This window comes from Meles meles, chromosome 5 (genome assembly GCF_922984935.1).
Source record: "Meles meles chromosome 5, mMelMel3.1 paternal haplotype, whole genome shotgun sequence".
NCBI classification, from domain to species: domain Eukaryota; kingdom Metazoa; phylum Chordata; class Mammalia; order Carnivora; family Mustelidae; genus Meles; species Meles meles.
The window spans coordinates 125,413,428-125,431,628 of NC_060070.1; the positions used below are offsets into that span (position 1 = coordinate 125,413,428).

General features: G+C 48.9%; 1 protein-coding gene across 1 annotated transcript; it reads left to right on the forward strand.

The window, feature by feature from the left end:
- Window positions 1–1,885: 1,885 nt before the first annotated feature.
- On the forward strand, window positions 1,886–18,198 carry DHX16 (DEAH-box helicase 16). The gene is made up of 20 exons (XM_046005786.1): window positions 1,886–2,372; window positions 3,961–4,208; window positions 4,307–4,469; window positions 4,790–4,846; window positions 8,978–9,232; window positions 9,422–9,625; window positions 9,703–9,894; window positions 10,749–10,859; window positions 11,055–11,170; window positions 12,741–12,951; window positions 13,143–13,241; window positions 13,358–13,510; window positions 14,955–15,095; window positions 15,276–15,438; window positions 15,541–15,659; window positions 15,774–15,841; window positions 16,590–16,752; window positions 16,847–17,008; window positions 17,303–17,476; window positions 17,973–18,198. Exons 1-20 carry the CDS (start codon window positions 2,166–2,168, stop codon window positions 18,099–18,101), a joined length of 3,135 nt encoding a protein of 1,044 aa, XP_045861742.1. The 5' UTR covers window positions 1,886–2,165; the 3' UTR covers window positions 18,102–18,198.
- The last annotated feature ends 3 nt before the right edge of the window (window positions 18,199–18,201 follow it).

Consider the following 18,201-nt stretch of genomic DNA (forward strand, 5'->3'; position numbering starts at 1 on the left):
ATCTATAGTTCACTTATCAGGTTTTTGTTTGTTTGTTTGTTTGTTTTGTTTTTTCCCAGTTTGCTAGGGTAGTAAAGACATGTTTGAGTAGTTATAATCCTACCACTACAGGAATTTTCTCAGCTTAGTCAGAGGAGACTCCCTTTTACTAAATATAAAATAAGTAAGAAATTGATCTTAAACATATACCGAAGTCTTTAATTTACTAGCAAAGGAACAATGAAGGTGTTAAAACAATGAGCCAGTTTAGAGAGGGTATGAGTATGGAGGGAAATAATGCTTACATTAGTAGCGAATTAGGTAAAGGTCCTAATCAGTTACCACCCAGGAAACCAGAGAGGCAGAAAGCTCTGATATGCCAGGGCTGCCCACAGTCCATCTCAGAAACAGAAAACAATGCATCTAAGAAGTAAATGCTAAGGAGTCAATGCTATGGCTGTTGGAATAGCAATATTTCATTTCCCAACAGTAAGTGTCTGGTAAGTCCGATTACTCATAGAAGTATGAAGCGGGGTCAAACCAACATCAGATAAGCAGAGAGTAAGGTAACAAGCTCTGCTTATTTTTGAATAAGCATCAACAGTGAATTAATCAAGCTGTTAGCAAAAACACAGAGCATAGTTTACACATTCCTTAGTTTGGAGGGGTTTTTCTTATTCTTCTTTACAGATTTTATTTATTTATTTATTTTAAACGATATTTATTTATTTGTCAGAGAGAGAGAGAGAGAGAGAGAGAGAGCGCGAGCACAGGCAGAGTGGCAGGCAGAGACAGAGAGAGAAGCAGGCGCCTCGCCGAGCACGGAGCCGGATGTGGAACTCGATCCCAGGAAGCTGGGATCATGACCCGAGCCCAAGGCAGCCGCTTAACAAACTTAGCCACCCAGGCGTCCCACAGATTTTATTTATTTATTTGACAGAGACACAGCGAGAGGGAACGCAAGTAGGGGGAGTGGAAGAGGCAGGCTTCCCGCTGAGCAGGGAGCCTGATGCGGGGGCTCAATCCCAGGACCCCGAGATTATGACCCAAGCAGAAGGCAGACGCTTAATGACTGAGCCACCCAGGCTTCCCAGTTTGGAGGTTTTTAAAAATAACTTTCTGGGGCGCCTGGGTGCTTCAGTCGGCTCAGGTCATCCGGCTCCCTGCTCCCTGTTCGGTGGGGAGTCTGCTTCTCCCTCTGCCCTGTACCCCACTCGTGCTCACTCTCTCTAATAAATGAATACTATCTTTTTAAAAAGATAACTTTCTGAGAGCACCAAGAAAAGAGGGCACCTTTGTTTTTTCCCCCCAGATCCCGTTTCTTCCCGCTTGGAGGTCCTTGGTTACGTCTAACGTGTATTCATTCCTGCCCCAGGTGCCGATACTCCCAATCAGCATGGGCTAATCCTTCATCAGCATGGACCTAACCTTCCAACTTGAGATATTATCTCCCACCAACACACACAAACCTTGCATTATATTTGGCTCCATAGGACTTACAGGTTTTATTTATTATGTATTTTGTCTCCCTCCCCCACGCCCCCGCCTTCAGTAAGGGTTTTTAAAAAATATTTTATTTATTTATTTATTTGACAGAGAGAGAGTTAACAAGTAGGCAGAGAAGCAGGCAGAGAGAGGGGGAAGCAGGCTCCCTGCTAAGCAGAGAGCCTGATGTGGGGCTCGATCCCAGGATCCTGAGATATTGACCTGAGCCGAAGGCAGAGGCTTAGCCCACTGAGACACTCAGGTGCCCCCAGTAAGGGGTTTTTGTCTGATTAGTTCTTTGCCATATCCTCAGCAACTAAAATTGTGCTTAGCACACAGCATTTGTTGAATGAATGAGTAAGCGAGGGATCCACAGACTAGCCATCAGAGGGCGACAGAGAGACTTAGTGGAGACGGAAATGAAACGTTTTGCCCCGAGCTTCACGTGCGGTTCCGTGAAGTTTGAACTCGCTCGGTCACCATAGTGCTTAAGCCGGAAATGACAGGCAATTTCCGGTCTTCGCGGTTCCGGAAGACGTTTCCGGGCTGTCGGAAACCGAACCCCAAGGTTCTAAGGCAGGTCCTTCGCGGAACTCAGACTCCATCCCAGGGCTCCTGGCTTCCAGGCCTCGGACGGGCTCAGCCGCCAGCGTGACTACTGGAGACAGTTCAGGGCCAGGAACGGGGCAGCGTGGGTCACCATGGCGATGCCGGCTGGGCTAGAACGCTGGGTGCAGGACGAGCTGCACTCGGTGCTGGGGCTGAGCGAGCGGCATGTAGCGCAGTTCCTAATTGGTACCGCGCAGCGCTGCGCCTCGGCCGAGGAGTTTGTGCAGCGTCTTCGAGACACCGATACCCTGGACCTCAACGGACCAGCCCGGGACTTCGCCCTGAGGCTCTGGAATAAGGTGTCAAGAGGGGCGGAGTGGGGCGGGGCCTAGAGTAGGAGTGGCGGGGGAGGAGGTGGAGCAGGGCAGGGGCCCCAGGTTATTTGTCCAGGTGAGGTTGGGCTAACTGTCCTTCCGAGAATTAAGTGATCTCAGTACCCAAGCACCTAACTTTTGTCCACTGTCGCCTGGGTACTGTGCTAGGTACTGGACGTCCAGTTCTGGGGAGAAGTTCAAGGAAGGTTAAGTGTTACAGAGCAGTGTTTCTCGAACTTTAATATGCATGCGACTCATCCAGGACCCTTATTAAAATGTAGATTCCGATTAGGCAGTTTTGGGATGGGATCTTAGTTTTTGCATTTCTAACTAGTTTCCAGGTGAATCCGATGGTCTACAGGCTACACTTTGAATAATGAGGCAGTAGAAGAGATGTGTGAGAAGTGCTGTGGAAGGGCAGAGAAGGTAGGGGAGTGCTCAGGGGAAGGAAGCCCAAAGATTCCCCAAAATCTGTCCTTTAGAGAAGGGGTTAGGAATAAAGCTGTAAAGATGAGCTCCTGGAGGACAGGAATCTGTATTTCTTGTCTTTGTATTTCTCTCACCTGACAGCGCCTCACAGAACAGGTGCTTATTTAAGCATATGGAAGAGTGAAAGTGTCCAGCATGTTCATAGAATGGCATATAGCCTGCTTTAATTGGCACATATGTCACAAATGGTGCCTGGCGGGAGATGAGTTTAGAACCCAAGTGGTATGAGGATAAGACTTCATGTAAATCTGTTTAGCATGTATCCTGGAATCTGGTACAGTGCCCGGCTTCTGCAAACCAATCCTTACAGCATATCAGTTCTTGTATAGGGATATCTTAGTTATAGGGAAACACAGAGGCTGAACAATTGACAACTGGTTTTGAGAATGTAAAATAAACTCCATGAAGGGAGGGATTGTTGTCTTTTGTTTATTCCTGTGTCCTTGGTCCCTAGCAGGTAGGTACCTGATGCATCAGACAGATTTTTTACGTGACAAAAAAAAAAAACAAAAAAACCTGCAGATGTGATTAAGTTAAGGATCTTGAGATGGGGAGATTATCCTGAGTTATTTGGTGGGTTCTTATGACTGAAAGTGGTCAGGAGAGTCAGTGTCAGAGCAATGCAGCAGAAGGACTTGATCAGGCATTACTGGCTTTGAAGGTGTCATTCAGTAAATGTTTGCTAAGTGAATGACTGCAAGGAGGTTCAAAGCTGAGAGGCCCAATTCAGGCTGATAAACATGGTGTGAAGCCATGGGGAAAAGAGACAGTGAAGACTGGTTTAAGATCAGGTTATTCTTTTTTTTTTTAAGATTATTTTTTAAATTTATTAACTGACAGCGAGAGATCACAAGTAGGCAGTGAGGCAGGCAGAGAGAAAGGAGGGGAAGCAGGCTCCCAGAAAGCCCAATGCAGGGCTTGATCCCATGACCCTAGAACCATGACCTGAGCCGAAGGCAGAGGCTTAACCTACTGAGCCACCCAAGCTCCCCAAGATCAGGTCATTCCTTAAATTCAGAATGGGGCACAGTGGGTTGGCAGAGATCAGGAGTTGATCATATCCCATTGTCTTCCCTTCTGATAGGTACCACGGAAGGCAGTGGTAGAGAAGCCAGCTCGGGTGGCTGAGCGAGAGGCCCGAGCCCTGCTGGAGAAGAACCGATCCTATAAATTGCTGGAAGACAGTGAGGAGAGCAGTGAGGAGACTGTAGGTAGAGCCGGGAGCAGTGTCCAGAAGAAGCATAAAAAACGGAAACACCTCAGGAAGAAATGTCACGAGGAGGAAGAAGAAGAGGAAGAAAAGGTTTCTGAGAAAGGGAAGCGAAAGACAGGGTAAGTCAGAAGCAGGGTGAGAAAGGATGGGACAGAGGATGAGGGGGCTTGATAAGCTTCCTAGGAGGCCTTATGTAATCCTTTGGGCTGGACTGCAGGGGGAATAAACAGCAGCCTGAGAAGCCAGAGTCGGAGGATGAGTGGGAGCGGACTGAGCGAGAGCGCCTTCAGGACTTGGAGGAACGTGATGCCTTCGCCGAGCGGGTTCGGCAGCGGGACAAGGATCGAACTCGCAATGTCCTGGAGCGGTCAGACAAGAAGGTGCATAGGAGCAGCATGTTTTATGAATCCCTGGGAAGACCCCCTCGGTCAATCTGAGGTTTGGTGTGATTGGAGAGATAGTGATCTCTGGGAAGACCAGGATGGCCTCTGGTGGTGTCCATCTCTATAGTATGAGGACCCTTCTGGGTCCTCTGGCTATGGCAACCTTCTGCCAAACCTGTAGCCCTAGAGATTCCTCACTGAAAAGGGCCATTTCTTTATACAGTGGTATATCTGAATGAGCCTTGTGATTCGAGAGGAGGAATGGCTGTGGGAGATTTTGACCTCATAGCCCTCCACCCTTGGTTTCTTCTCCCTAGGCTTATGAAGAGGCTCAGAAGCGCCTCAAGATGGCTGAGGAAGACCGGAAAGCCATGGTGAGTCCTAGTGCCCAGGAAACCAACTATCAGAAGGCCTGGGGTGGGGGAAAAAGGACACAAAGTATAGTCGGGATGCTGATGGGTTGTCAGGTCTTTGTTGACACGAGCCTGCCAAGGACAAACTTAAGTTGTAGAGGAAAAGAAGCTGCCCACAAACCTTCTTACTCCTTAGGATCTGAATCACACTATGTTCATGAGGGAGATGTGGGCTTCCCCTGAGACTTAAGGAGATGTAATCAGAAGTCAGCTGGAACATCTAAGAGGATGGCTGGAGGGCAGGGGCAGGGCAGCTGTCCCACTGCCCAGGTTTGTGCTGTCCAGTCAGCTTGGGCACACCCAATTCCAAAAACCTTCCTACCACCTAATCCCTCCATCCCAAACATGGTCTTATAATCTTCCTCTGGTTTCCTGAGTTTCTTCTCTCTGAATGGGAATATAGCCCTTGTAATTCCTAAACTGAACTTGTCACGGTGTGAGTTCTGGTAGGGTAGACAGTTTTCCAAAGGCCTGGTCTTCCCACGTAAGGTTATACTTCAGATTCTCAAAAGAATTTTGAGACTCCTGGTGTCCTAAAAATGGCCTAGTGGAACTCAGGTCTCTCCTGACTGAGCCATCTCATGACCCACCCCACAAAATGGCTGTGGTCAGAGACTTCTGAGCTATCTGTCAATATGGGTGTAATATTTTTATTTGCCAGAATTTATTCTTTCCTTTTCAATCATGAAAACTTCCAAACAAACAGGGAAGTTAAGAGAGGAGTATAATAAACACCCATATAAACTATTCAGATTTAGAAATGGCTAATATTATGTATAGTATTTGCAATGGCTATATAAGTGTGGGCTTTCTTTTTCTTTCTAAACTTTTTTTTTCTTTTTTTTTTTAAAGAGTTTAGACATCATGGCATTTTATCCCATCAGCGTGTATCTCCTAAGAATGAAGACATTGTCCTCTAAGACCACAGTGCCATTGTCATACCCCAGAAGATGGACAGTCATTCTCATGTACCAGTGAGGAACCTGTCCACAATAAAATTTCCCCAAAATGTTTTTAGTAACTGTTCTTTCCAAACGGGAAGTCAGGTTTCATGCATTGCATCTGGTGGTTCAGTTTCTTATGTTTATTTGTTTCCTATTCTCTCTCTCTCTTTATCGTCTTGTACCATGCCCCACATTCTGGATTTTTCTGACTCTTATCTTGTGTTGAATTCTTGTATGCCCTGTGCTTCCTTTAAAGTGGAAGTTGGGTCTAAATCTTGCTTCAACTCAGATTAAAAAGTTGTGACAGGAGCACTTCTTGGGTGGCGATGTGCCCTTCACATTACACCACATCAGGGGAACACACTGACTGTGTACCTGTTGGTGCAGGTATTGTTCCTGCCAACAGCCTTTCATCTAATGGTTTTAGTATAACCACTACTAATCCTTTCCAAAGTCTGCTGTTTCACTTTTGGGATTACAAAAAGATGAGATTTGGAGTCTGACATTCCTTCTACATTTATTGGCTGACCTTTTTATGTAAAGAAGAGCTTTTCCCTAACTAGGAATGAGCAGGGCACCTGGGTGACTCAGTCAGTTAAGCATCAGACTCTGATTTTGGCTCAGGTCATGATCTCAGGGTGGTGAGATTCAGCTCCACATGGGGCTCTGCCCTCAGGGAGAAGTCCGCTTCTCTTCTCTCGTTGTCTTCTTTCCTCCCCCTCCTTGTGTTGCTCTCTCTCTCTCAAATAAACAAATCTTTTTTTTTTTTTCCAAGATTTTATTTATTCATTTGAGAGAGTGAGAGAGCACAACCAGAGGGAGAGGCAGGGAGAGGGAGAAGCAGACTTCCCACAGAGCAGGGAGCCAGATGTGGGGCTCAATCCCAGGACCTGAGATCATGACCCGAGCAGAACGCAGATGCTTAACCATCTGAGGCCCCAGGCACCCCAATAAATAAGTCTTAAAACAACAACAACAACAACAACTATGAATAAGCTATAATTCCTTCTTAAAAGGCAGCACAAATGGGGCACCTGGGTGGCTTAGTCAGTTAAGCATCTGACTTGATTTCAGCTCATATCATGATCTCAGGGTTGGGAGATTGAATCCTGTGTTGGGCTCTAAGCTCAGCGCAGAGTCTGCTTGGTATTCTCTCCCTCTGTCCCTGCTTACTCATGCTGTCTTTCTCCCTAAAAATAATAAATAATAATTTTTAAAAATCTTTAAAAAAAGAAGGCGGGACAATGTTAATTACTGATTTTGAGAGAAAGGAGTTTGATGCAACAGTCACCTCACTGGTAGCAAAATCTTTTATTCCCATTTTTTTGTGTGTGTATGTTTGTCACATTGGACTCATGCATTTTTATTTCTCAGTATTTTACAGTTGGATATCATTTTTCTTTTCGTACTCGAATTGCCCGAGTTGGGTTTTTTTGGTTGTTGTTGTTATTTTATTTATTTATTTATTTATTTACTTACTTATTTTAAAGATTTCATTTATTTGAGAGAGAGACAGTGAGAGAGAGCATGAGAGGGGAGAAAGTCAGAGGGAGAAGCAGACTCTCCAAGGAGCAGGGAGCCCGATGTGGGACTCGATCCCAGGATTCTGGGATCATGACCCGAGTGAAGGCAGTCGCTTAACCAACTGAGCCACCCAGGCGCCCCTATTTATTTATTTTTTAGTAATCTTTATACCCAATGTGGTGCTCAAACTCAAGACCCCAAGATCAGGAGTTGTATGCTGTTTTGAGTCAGCCAGGTGCCCCTCAAATTGCCCGTTTTTGGTTTTGGTGGGGTTTTTTGCCTGTATTTTAAAAGAACATCCATCTGCTTCCTCCATCAGGTTGTAAAAGTATTTGATTTTGGTACTCAGATTAGATCATGAACTTAAACTCCTTTTAAGTCTTCGTAGAACAGGGGCGCCTGGGTGGCTCAGTCGTTAAGTGTCTGCCTTTGGCTCAGGTCATGATCCTGGGGTCCTGGGATCGGGCCCCACATCGGGCTCCCCACTCAGCGGGAAGCCTGCTTCTTCCTCTCCGCTCACCCTGCTTGTGTTCTCTCTTTTGCTGTGTCTCTCTCTGTCAAATAAATAAAATCCTTAAAAGTCTTCAGGGGCGCCTGGGTGGCTCACTGGGTTAAAGCCTCTGCTTTCGGCTCAGGTCATGATCCCAGGGTCCTGGGATGGAGCCCTGCATCGGGCTCTCTCCTTGGTGGGGAGTCTGCTTCCCCCTCTCTCTGTCTCTTCCTGCCTCTCTGCCTATTTGTGATCTTTCTCTGTCAAATAAATAAATAAAATCTTAAAAAAAAAGAAAAAAATGACTTCATGGAATAAACAGAAGCCAAGCAATTAAACAGAATTGAGGCGCCAAAGGAGAGGGCCTGATGAAATTTTGCCACTACAGTAGAGGAGGTTGTTTTGATCACAGAGAAGACAGTGTTGCCACAGTGGGAGGGCTCATGGTGAGAGCTGAGAAAGGCCTTAAGGTTGTGGCCAGTCTTTTACTGTCATCCATAATGTGTCCTTAAAAGCTCCTGTCAAAGGAAACATGTAGAAGCCAGATGATACATTGTATGAGGCAGGGAGAAGTTAGTCCCAGAGGCTAAACATTTCTGATTACATCTTGCCTTACAGAAACACTCTCTGATGCTGTACTTCCAGATTTTTGTATATAGTGTATTTTCCCTCTTTTCCCAAACTGTAGTCATTTGATCTCAGACCAGGGAACATCTAACTGAGACTAAAGATGACCTCCTGTTGGCACAACCAGTGGTTTCTAATAGTCTCACTTGTTTTCAGTTTGAGACCTGTGCTTCTAAATGCTGGTATTAAGCCCTTTTGTTTTCCTTCTTTCCACTAAGTCGAATAAAATAGTAAAAATCTAAAATACTCAGATAATTGCTCTAGTGTATCTATGTTGACAAAGATGGTGAGGCTGTCCAGAAGGACCTTCCAGCTGGATTGTGCTGCTAGAAGATAGTGTGTAGTGTCAGTGTATGGCTTTCAGACAGGCCCAGCTTGGGGCACACCATTAGTCAGGTTGGAAATTGCCAAGGGACGCTGCTGGCCTATCAGGGAACTTTTCACTCTTATGGATAGGTAAGGAAAGGGGTTTCGAGGTGAAGATTTGGCTGCCCTGTCCTAACCCAGGTCCCTGAGCTGCGGAAGAAATCCCGCCGAGAGTACTTGGCTAAGCGGGAGCGAGAGAAGCTTGAGGACCTGGAGGCTGAGCTGGCTGATGAGGAGTTCCTTTTTGGGGATGTGGAGCTGAGCCGACATGAACAGCGGGAGCTCAAATACAAGCGGCGAGTTCGGGATCTGGCCCGAGAGTACCGGGCGGCTGGGGAGCAGGAGAAGCTGGAGGCCACCAATCGTTACCACATGCCGGAGGAGACCCGAGGCCAGGTGAGGCAGAGCAGAGTCCACTTCAGCCCTGCTCCCCAAGCCAAGGGGAGGGAAGTCTTCAGAGCATTGGTCAGTGCCTTGGCTGGCCCCTTCCTTGTCTTCCCTTTCCCTGCATGTGGGGGTAGTGACTGGGAAGGTGAGGCCTGGGAAGAGGGCGTCCTCTGTCTTCACATGTCCTTCTTTCCTCAGCCAGCACGAGCTGTGGATCTAGTGGAGGAGGAATCAGGCGCCCCTGGAGAGGAGCAGCGACGCTGGGAGGAGGCCCGACTGGGGGCAGCATCCCTAAAGTTTGGGGCCCGAGATGCTGCCTCCCAGGAGCCCAAGTATCAGCTGGTGCTAGAGGAAGAGGAGACCATCGAGTTTGTCCGGGCCACTCAGCTCCAGGGTGATGAGGTGAGCAGGAGAACTCTGGGATATTCTAAGGAGGTTGGGAAGCTGGCCCTGAAACTCACGCCCCTCTTTCTCCTCAGGAGCCATCGAGCCCACCACCCCCAACCCAGGCCCAGCAGAAGGAGTCCATCCAGGCTGTCCGCCGCAGCCTCCCAGTGTTCCCCTTCCGCGAGGAGCTCCTGGCTGCTATTGCTAATCATCAGGTCCTCATCATCGAGGGTGAGACGGGCTCCGGGAAGACCACCCAGATTCCACAGTATCTCTTTGAGGAGGTACAGTCATCCATGCCCTCCAAGTTGCTGAGCCCTGACCCTTGACAAGCACAGTCCTGTCAGTCCTCCTTTTACATGTTATTTGAGTGGGTACTTACTACCTTCTCCGTCTTTAGTCTTTTCCACTAAATTGTGAGTTTCTTAAGAATAAGGACAAACCCTTTTCATGTTTCTTTTCTCACTTCTGTCACCGTGTCTGTGCCTAGTTCCAACGTTCCTGTTGGAAAGACCTGTAGACGGGTAGATGGTGGCCTTGGGACCTTCCCACACCACACCACACCACCACACCAACCAGCTCAGCCATCACTCCTCTGCAAGGGCCAAGAACAAGGAGTCAGAGGACTTGGTTTCCTGCTTTTTCACCTTCTTTTGTTCCCTTTGTTTCTGGGTCTGTCCCAGCTGGTCTTTTGCCAGTTCAAGTATAGCTGAGCCTGAATGTGATTACTCAAAAGGCTGGAACTCTCGGGGTGGGTGAGGACGCCCTTGAGGGCCCTAGGGTCTGCCCTCCTATATGTTTGTCCTGGTGGTCTGGTTTTCACTTTCTGTCTGTTCCGTTCTTTCCCCCTGCCCTGTTGTACATTTACACTTTCTTTCTCTAAATTGTCCTGGGCCCCAGGAGCATATTTATTTATTAAAGGTTTTATTTATTTGAGAGAGCATGAGCAGGTGTGGGGGGAGCAAAGGGAGAGGGAGAAGTAAGGGAGCCCCATGTGGGGCTCATCCCAGGACTCCGGGTTCATGACCTGAGCCAAAGGCAGATGCTTAACTGACTGAGTCATCCAGGTGCACCTTCCCATCCCCCCAATCCCAGAAGCATATTTAGCCAAGGAAAAACCTTTTCTCTTGTCATTCAGGGTTATACAAGGAAGGGAATGAAGATTGCCTGCACCCAGCCCCGGAGAGTGGCAGCCATGAGTGTGGCTGCCCGGGTGGCCCGGGAGATGGGTGTGAAGCTTGGGAATGAGGTGAGATCTGCGGGGACTGAGAGGGGAGGGGAGCCTCTAGGGTCTGGGACATAGCCCACACTGTGCAGGGCTTCATACCACAGGTCCAGGCACTGGATCTGTGCCTGACTGGATCTGAGGAGGAGGATCCCTCCTCCCCTAGCCCTGCACTCCCTTCAGGGAGTGTCAGTCCAATCTTAATGGCCCTTTTGACAGGTTGGCTACAGCATCCGCTTTGAGGACTGCACATCAGAGCGAACTGTCCTCCGCTACATGACAGATGGGATGCTCCTCAGGGAGTTCCTCTCTGAACCTGACCTTGCAAGTTACAGGTACACAAAGGGTCCCCGTCTCCCACAAGAGAGCCACTGCTCTCTCTTCCACCCAGTCTACTGCGTTCCTCCCCTTCAGCACCTTCCTACAGGTGCTGCTCCTTTATTCTCTGGCCTTTCTCTTCTTTCTTCTCATCTAGCTAGTTTGGCCTTTGTCTTCTGACTGGCCCACCAGTTCTTGAATCTTTTATGGTGTGGGTAGTCCTAGGACTGACCTGCAGGTATCATGGAGATGGGGTAGAAGAGAGGCAGAGAAGTCCTCTGCCCGTTGCTTCCAGAATTTTGAAAACACCAGGATGGTAGAGTGGTGCTGTGGAGACTTAAAAAGCCACATGAAGACTCTTTGAAGATTCTTAGAATGTTCAACTTAGAGTGGAGAAATTCAGGGGAGACATCCTGGTTCTCTCTAAAAGAAGGGCTGTTACATGGACAAAGAAGTCAGACTTGTTTCACATGAGTCTAGAGAGTGCAACTAACAACCATGGGAGAGGTTACAGGGAGACAGATTTCAGGGCAATACTAAGAAGTCAGAGTGGTGGAGACTGGAGGGGCTGTAGGTGTGCTGGGGCGCTTACTCTTGGGCCTCTGGCCCAGGTCTTGGAGTGGCTTGGTCTGTGAATAGTGAGTTCTCAGTGCTGGTGTTGGCCAGGCAGGGCTTGGATGAACATGTGTTTAAGAGGAGAAGGGATGGTGCATGGCTGGTGGTGGGGTCAGGCCTGCCAAGAAGTATGTGCTTTCTCAACTCTCAGAGGCTGTGAAGTTCTGGTCTTAGGAGATCACAAATGGAGCAATAGGACAAATACGATTTGAGCCTTCACATCCCTTGCAAAAATTTCAGAACCCAAGGAAGGCTAGCCAGTGCAAGAGTGTTTGGGTATAGGGTTTTCCCATCAAGCCAGCCTGCTTTGTGGAACAGATGGGGACTTCACCAGCATAGTCAGGGGTGAGCTGCTGCAGGCTTGCCTGTCACCTGGAAATCCAGAGATTTGAATGAGGATAAAGAAGATGTAGCACCTGGATATTTAAGGAGAAGACCAAAAATTCTGGAGAGCTCTCTCAGGTTGGGGTAGAAAGGCTGACCCAGGTCCTCTCTGCAGAAGGATGCAGCAGGGCCAACAGGGATGCTAACAGCTCACAGGGTGTTGGAATTATGGTGGCCCAGGTCAGTCTGCTCCTTCCCAGCCAGCCTGGGGACCTTATTCAAAGAGGCCCTGCTCTCACTTTTTTTCCACTTTAAAACAGATACTCTTACTTCTGCTGACTCTAACAGACCCATGACTCTCACCCAGAAAGGATGTCTGACTTGTCTTGGCCTTGGCTTCCAGCCTCCAAATCTTACCTGTTGTCTTCCCGGGCTGGGATAAGCTGCAGACTGTGGGGTCTTGGCCTTCTTTAACTTTCTGTTGGTCTTCCTTAGCTGGGGTGATTGGCTCTTCTCTTTGGATCCATCCTCCCACATTCCCACATCCCACCTTTGGGCTCTTTGCTTCCCTCTGCCCTCATCCATGGGACCCTCTTGTCTTCTCCTGGCCAGCTTTCCAGGCTCACTGCTCCCCTGTTCTTTCTCTAGTGTGGTGATGGTAGATGAGGCTCATGAACGGACCCTACATACAGACATTCTCTTTGGGTTAATCAAAGATGTTGCTCGCTTCCGGCCTGAGCTGAAGGTCTTGGTGGCTTCAGCCACACTGGACACTGCCCGTTTTTCCACCTTCTTTGATGATGCCCCTGTCTTCCGAATCCCTGGACGCAGGTTTCCAGTTGACATCTTCTATACCAAGGTACTCCCCTCAGGGAGGGTGGGTTTAAGTGCTAGGCAGCAAACTCTGGGCCTTTGGAGAAGGTTGTCCCAGGGAGGGAAGGGGAAAATGGAGAGTCCAAAAGGGCACTAGGATAAACTGGTTATTGAGTTGGGAGAAGAGGTTTCCCAAACAGATGGCCTTCCTGTGACCCCTCTCCTGCTTCTGCCTAGGCTCCAGAGGCTGACTACCTGGAAGCTTGTGTAGTGTCTGTGCTGCAGATCCATGTGACCCAGCCCCCTGGGGATATCCTGGTGTTCCTGACAGGACAGGTGTGAGACGCGAGGTTGGGGGTGGTGGTGGTGATGTATCCCAAGGGAAGACAGAGCTGCCAGGTGGGCCTTGTGTCACTTTGGGATCTGTACTGCTGTCTCCGTCCCAAATTCAGGAGGAGATTGAGGCCGCCTGTGAGATGCTCCAGGATCGCTGCCGCCGCCTGGGCTCCAAAATCCGGGAGCTCTTGGTGTTACCCATTTATGCCAACCTGCCTTCTGACATACAGGCTCGTATCTTCCAGCCAACACCCCCTGGGGCGCGAAAGGTCAGTTGGAGAAACCCACATTTTTCACCCCTATAGTTCACACAACTAGTAGTGAAAAAGAGAGTATGTGCCTGCCCTGTGCAGGATCTGTCCTGGGCCTGCTGCAGCCACAAGGCTCAGTAGTGGTCCCCTGCTTCCAGAGCTGGAGAGAGGATGAATTCAGCATGAACTGAGACACACCCAAATAACGTGACCCGGTAAGTCAGTACCGTGGAGGTGCAGAGGAGAGGGGAAGTCCTTGGTGTGCTGAAAGGTGGGATTTTATCTGGATCTTTAAGAAAAAAGGTAGGGAATTCCAAAGCAAGGCCTAAGGTATGTTTGAGGTCAGAGTGTAATCTAGAAGATTAAGGGGAAGGTTCACATGGTGAAAACAACTCTGGACTGAGATTAGGGAGGGTTTTTGAGAGCAGTTGGAAGCATTTGAACTTTAGACGATTGGATGGCAATCAAAGGGTTTTGAGCATAGATGTAACTTCCATTCAACAAATATTTAATGAGCTCCTCCCACGTGCCAGGTACTGTTCTAGGGAATGAAGATACAACAAAGAACAGAACAAACTCCCTAGCCTCTCAGAGCTTATAGTCTAACGTAAGTTAGGAGACAGTGGACACGTAAATACACAATGCTGATTCGTGACTAGTGCTATGGAGAGATACCATGCAAAATGGGGAGATGGAGACTGACTCCAGAGGAGTGGGAGTGAAGAATGGCAGAAGGTGTTTTCCTCAGGGTGTAGGGAAGATCTCTCCTTCTTCAGTAAGGTGAAAGGGAACCCAGTGAGGGAGGGAGCCTTGCTGATACCTGGAGCTAAGTGTGTCCAGTGGAGGGAGCAGCTCGTGGGAAGGACCCGAGGGAGGAGTGTGCTCAGACCAGCCAGGGAGCCGCAGGAGTGGAGGAGTGGAGGCGAGGGAGCCCATAGTACTCGGAGGAGAGGTCAGAAAGGTAGCCAGGGCTAGAGGAGTCAGGGCTTTAAGGGGCTTGAATATAGTTCTCAAGTAGGACGGGAAGCCATTGACAGCTGGGGTTAGTGATGTGACAGGTTGATGTTTTTGAAGGGCCATCCGGATGCCAGAATGATGAGTGGTAAGCAGGGCCAGGAGTAGAGGCAGGGAGACACATGAGAAGCCTCTTTCAGGAAGTCCTGGTTGAGGATGAATGTGAAAGTGCTGGTGGGAAAGATGGAGCCAGGGACCTGGACCCCCTCTCCCATCTCTGAAAACAGTTCTAACCCTGCTCCCATGTCCTTTCCACATTATGTCCCTGTTCATCCCTACTCTCGCTTGCTCCTGCCTGGCTTGTCCCCCTCTCCTGACTTTAGACCCTAATCCCTTCAGCTCCTGTCCCTTACCTGCACCTGCTTCTCTACTGGAATCTTCCAGGAATACTTTTTCTAGGTAATTTGGTGGGTGGGGTCTCCAGGTGACTATACATCCTGTCACTCAGGTGGTTGTGGCAACAAACATCGCTGAGACATCGCTCACCATTGAAGGCATCATTTACGTGCTGGATCCAGGGTTCTGTAAGCAGAAGAGCTACAACCCTCGCACAGGCATGGAATCCCTCACTGTCACACCCTGCAGCAAGGTCAGCTTGCTTGGGCTCCAACAATGTCTCCATGGAAGGGTTCAATTCTGAAGCCTGTGGGAGTTTCTTAGAGGACAGGGAATAAGCAGCCTACATCCTCTCAGATTTCTTGCATGAGTATTGCTTCTTCTCTTTTCCCTCTCCAGATGTCAGCCATGCCTCCCTCTCCTTTCTTTGTAGGCCTCAGCCAATCAACGGGCTGGTCGGGCAGGTCGGGTGGCTGCTGGGAAGTGCTTCCGCCTGTATACTGCCTGGGCCTATCAGCATGAGCTGGAGGAAACCACAGTGCCAGAGATCCAGAGGACCAGCCTGGGCAATGTCGTGTTGCTGCTCAAGAGCTTAGGTTATTTGGGGTCCCCCAGTCCTCCTGAGAGAGGAGGGAGGAGGGGCTGGAGTCACTGATCCCTGCAGAGAAGCTGTTCTACACCCTCACATCTTTCTTCAGGGATCCATGACCTCATGCATTTTGATTTCCTGGATCCGCCACCATATGAGACCCTCCTGCTGGCTTTGGAGCAGCTGTATGCTCTGGGAGCCCTCAACCATCTCGGGGAGCTCACCACGGTGAGGCGGGAGGGCAGCATGGGCTGGAGCAGGATGAGGGGGTTGGGGTGACTTCTTGAGTGGTGGAGGGACCCCCGAAGGAGGACTGGCCTCAACTCTTTTTCCTCTCCTTAGTCTGGTCGGAAGATGGCAGAGCTACCAGTGGACCCCATGTTATCTAAAATGATCCTGGCCTCTGAGAAGTAAGTGCCGTACCCCACTCCCACCCCTGCCACTCTGGCCAGGCCCCCAGCACACAAACTGACTATGCTTCCTTCTCTCTTGGGGCCTTCTTTGTTACCTTGGTCTTTTTCCTCTTTTTCTCCTTGCTGTATTATTCTTTAACAAAGAAGTTATTAGAAATAACTCTTACTGCCCCTTTTGAGGCTCACAAGGGGCAGTAAGACACTAATCAAATGAGTAAGATTGACAGACAGAAAATTTGGGGGCATGAATGGATGTGGAAGACTTAGCAGCTGTGAGGAGTGCTGTGTATGGACTGGTTTGGGGACTTTCTCATTCCTGAGGTTTTGGACTGTAACACTTAGATGTAGTTGTGGAGGGACCACCTTCAAATGCCATTCCTCTGCTGTAGTAGAGGTCAGCGGTCATTATGTGAACTTGAAGTGCTGTCTTTTCCTGAGGCACATAATACACCCCTTCCTCCTGCAGAAGTCCTTCCTACCCTCAGAAGTCCTCAGCGCTTTCCTGCCACCCCCTCCCCCCACCATGGATAGCCTCCCTGCAATTGTTTCACCTACAGCCCACCTCCTCCACACCTGTGCTGCCATCACCACCACCAAAATCTGTCCGCCCTGAATTGTAGCCGTTAATGGCAGTCTCCATGTGAGGACACATCCGCACACAGTGATCACTTCTCCCCTTACCGTGCATGTATCTGTTCCTGTGTGTCTTCCTTTGAACCCTCATGCTTTGCCCTTCCTGCCCCAGGTACAGCTGTTCAGAAGAGATCCTGACAGTGGCTGCCATGCTGTCTGTCAACAACTCCATCTTCTACCGACCCAAAGACAAGGTTGTGCATGCCGACAATGCCCGTGTCAACTTTTTCCTCCCTGGTGGAGACCACCTGGTTCTGCTGAACGTTTATACGCAGGTCACTGGGCTTGGCTGATGGGATTGAGGGAGACATGGGGGACTCTGGTTCTGCTATATACTTAAGTCCCACTTTTTTTTAACCATCTTCACAGTGGGCTGAGAGTGGTTACTCTTCCCAGTGGTGCTATGAGAACTTTGTGCAGTTCAGATCAATGCGCCGAGCCCGGGATGTGAGGGAACAGCTGGAGGGGCTCTTGGAGCGCGTGGAAGTTGGTCTCAGCTCTTGCCAGGGGGACTATATCCGTGTACGCAAGGTCAGCTTTTTTTCAGTCTCCCTGTTCCCCACACCCTCTCCATCTATCTACAGAGTGAGCTGCTCTGGGGGCCTGCAGCAGTCCCTCCAGCCTGAGGATGTGCCCTCTTCCCCTGGGGAAGGCGTGCTTTTCTGTGCTTTCTTCCCCAGACCCCTGAAGGGTCGTTCCCAGGGGGTTCTTCACGCATTCCTTACCTTTTGAGTTCTCCAAAAGCCTGAACTAAAAAGGTAGTGAGTGCTTAGGTTCCCTGGATGTGTGGCTTTCTGGTTGACTTTCTTTCCTGTCTTCCCTCAGGCCATCACAGCTGGTTACTTTTACCACACGGCCCGGTTGACTCGCAGCGGCTATCGCACAGTCAAACAGCAGCAGACAGTGTTCATTCACCCCAACTCCTCCCTGTTTGATGAACAGCCACGTTGGCTGCTCTACCATGAGCTTGTCTTGACCACCAAGGAGTTCATGAGACAGGTGATGGGAACTTCCCTTGCCCAGGATGGTGCAGATGTGGGGGGAGGTAGGATCCTAACAAGCTAAAAACCCAGGTTCAGTTTGCTGAGACCAGCAGAGAAATAGGAAAACATTTTGGTTTAAGGGAGGATAAAATAGAAAGGCCTTGTCTCAACAGCTATGTCAGCATCTACTAAGATCTAAGAACTGCATATTCATTCAGTGCATATTTGAATACCTCGTATCTTGGTGTTTCAGATGCTGGGGAAGAATGGTGAACAAAGCAGATGTGGTCTCTGTCCTGAGTGTACTTTACAGTCTTTATGACTAGGTTTTTTAGCGATAGTTTACTGGAGATTCTGAATGACATGTAAAGGTTATGTCTGCCCTTAGGGTATATAGTATTAGAGCCTGGCACCTTGCCCCAGCCCTGTAGTCAAAGGTGGAAGAAAGAAACTTTTTTGACTAGAGTGTAGGAAAAAGGGGAACCCTACTGACTTTTTCTCTCCTCTTGTAGGTATTGGAAATTGAGAGCAGTTGGCTTCTGGAGGTGGCTCCTCACTATTATAAGGCCAAGGAGCTAGAAGATCCCCATTCTAAGAAGATGCCAAAAAAAATAGGCAAGACACGGGAAGAGCTAGGGTAAAGAGGAGAGGACACAAACAGAACCCAACACCCCTCCTTTTCCTTCTGTAACATTATTTAATGTACATTTTTGGAATAAAGCTTGTGGGAACTTTAAATCT

Excerpts from the sequence above, each read along its gene's own strand:
- DHX16 (XM_046005786.1), top strand. The coding sequence starts at position 2,166 with ATGGCGATGCCGGCTGGGCTAGAACGCTGGGTGCAGGACGAGCTGCAC. Across the intron at positions 9,233-9,421 it reads CGGAGGAGACCCGAGGCCAG|CCAGCACGAGCTGTGGATCT; the intron begins GTGAGGCAGAGC and ends TTCTTTCCTCAG. Across the intron at positions 13,511-14,954 it reads CACCCCCTGGGGCGCGAAAG|GTGGTTGTGGCAACAAACAT; the intron begins GTCAGTTGGAGA and ends CCTGTCACTCAG.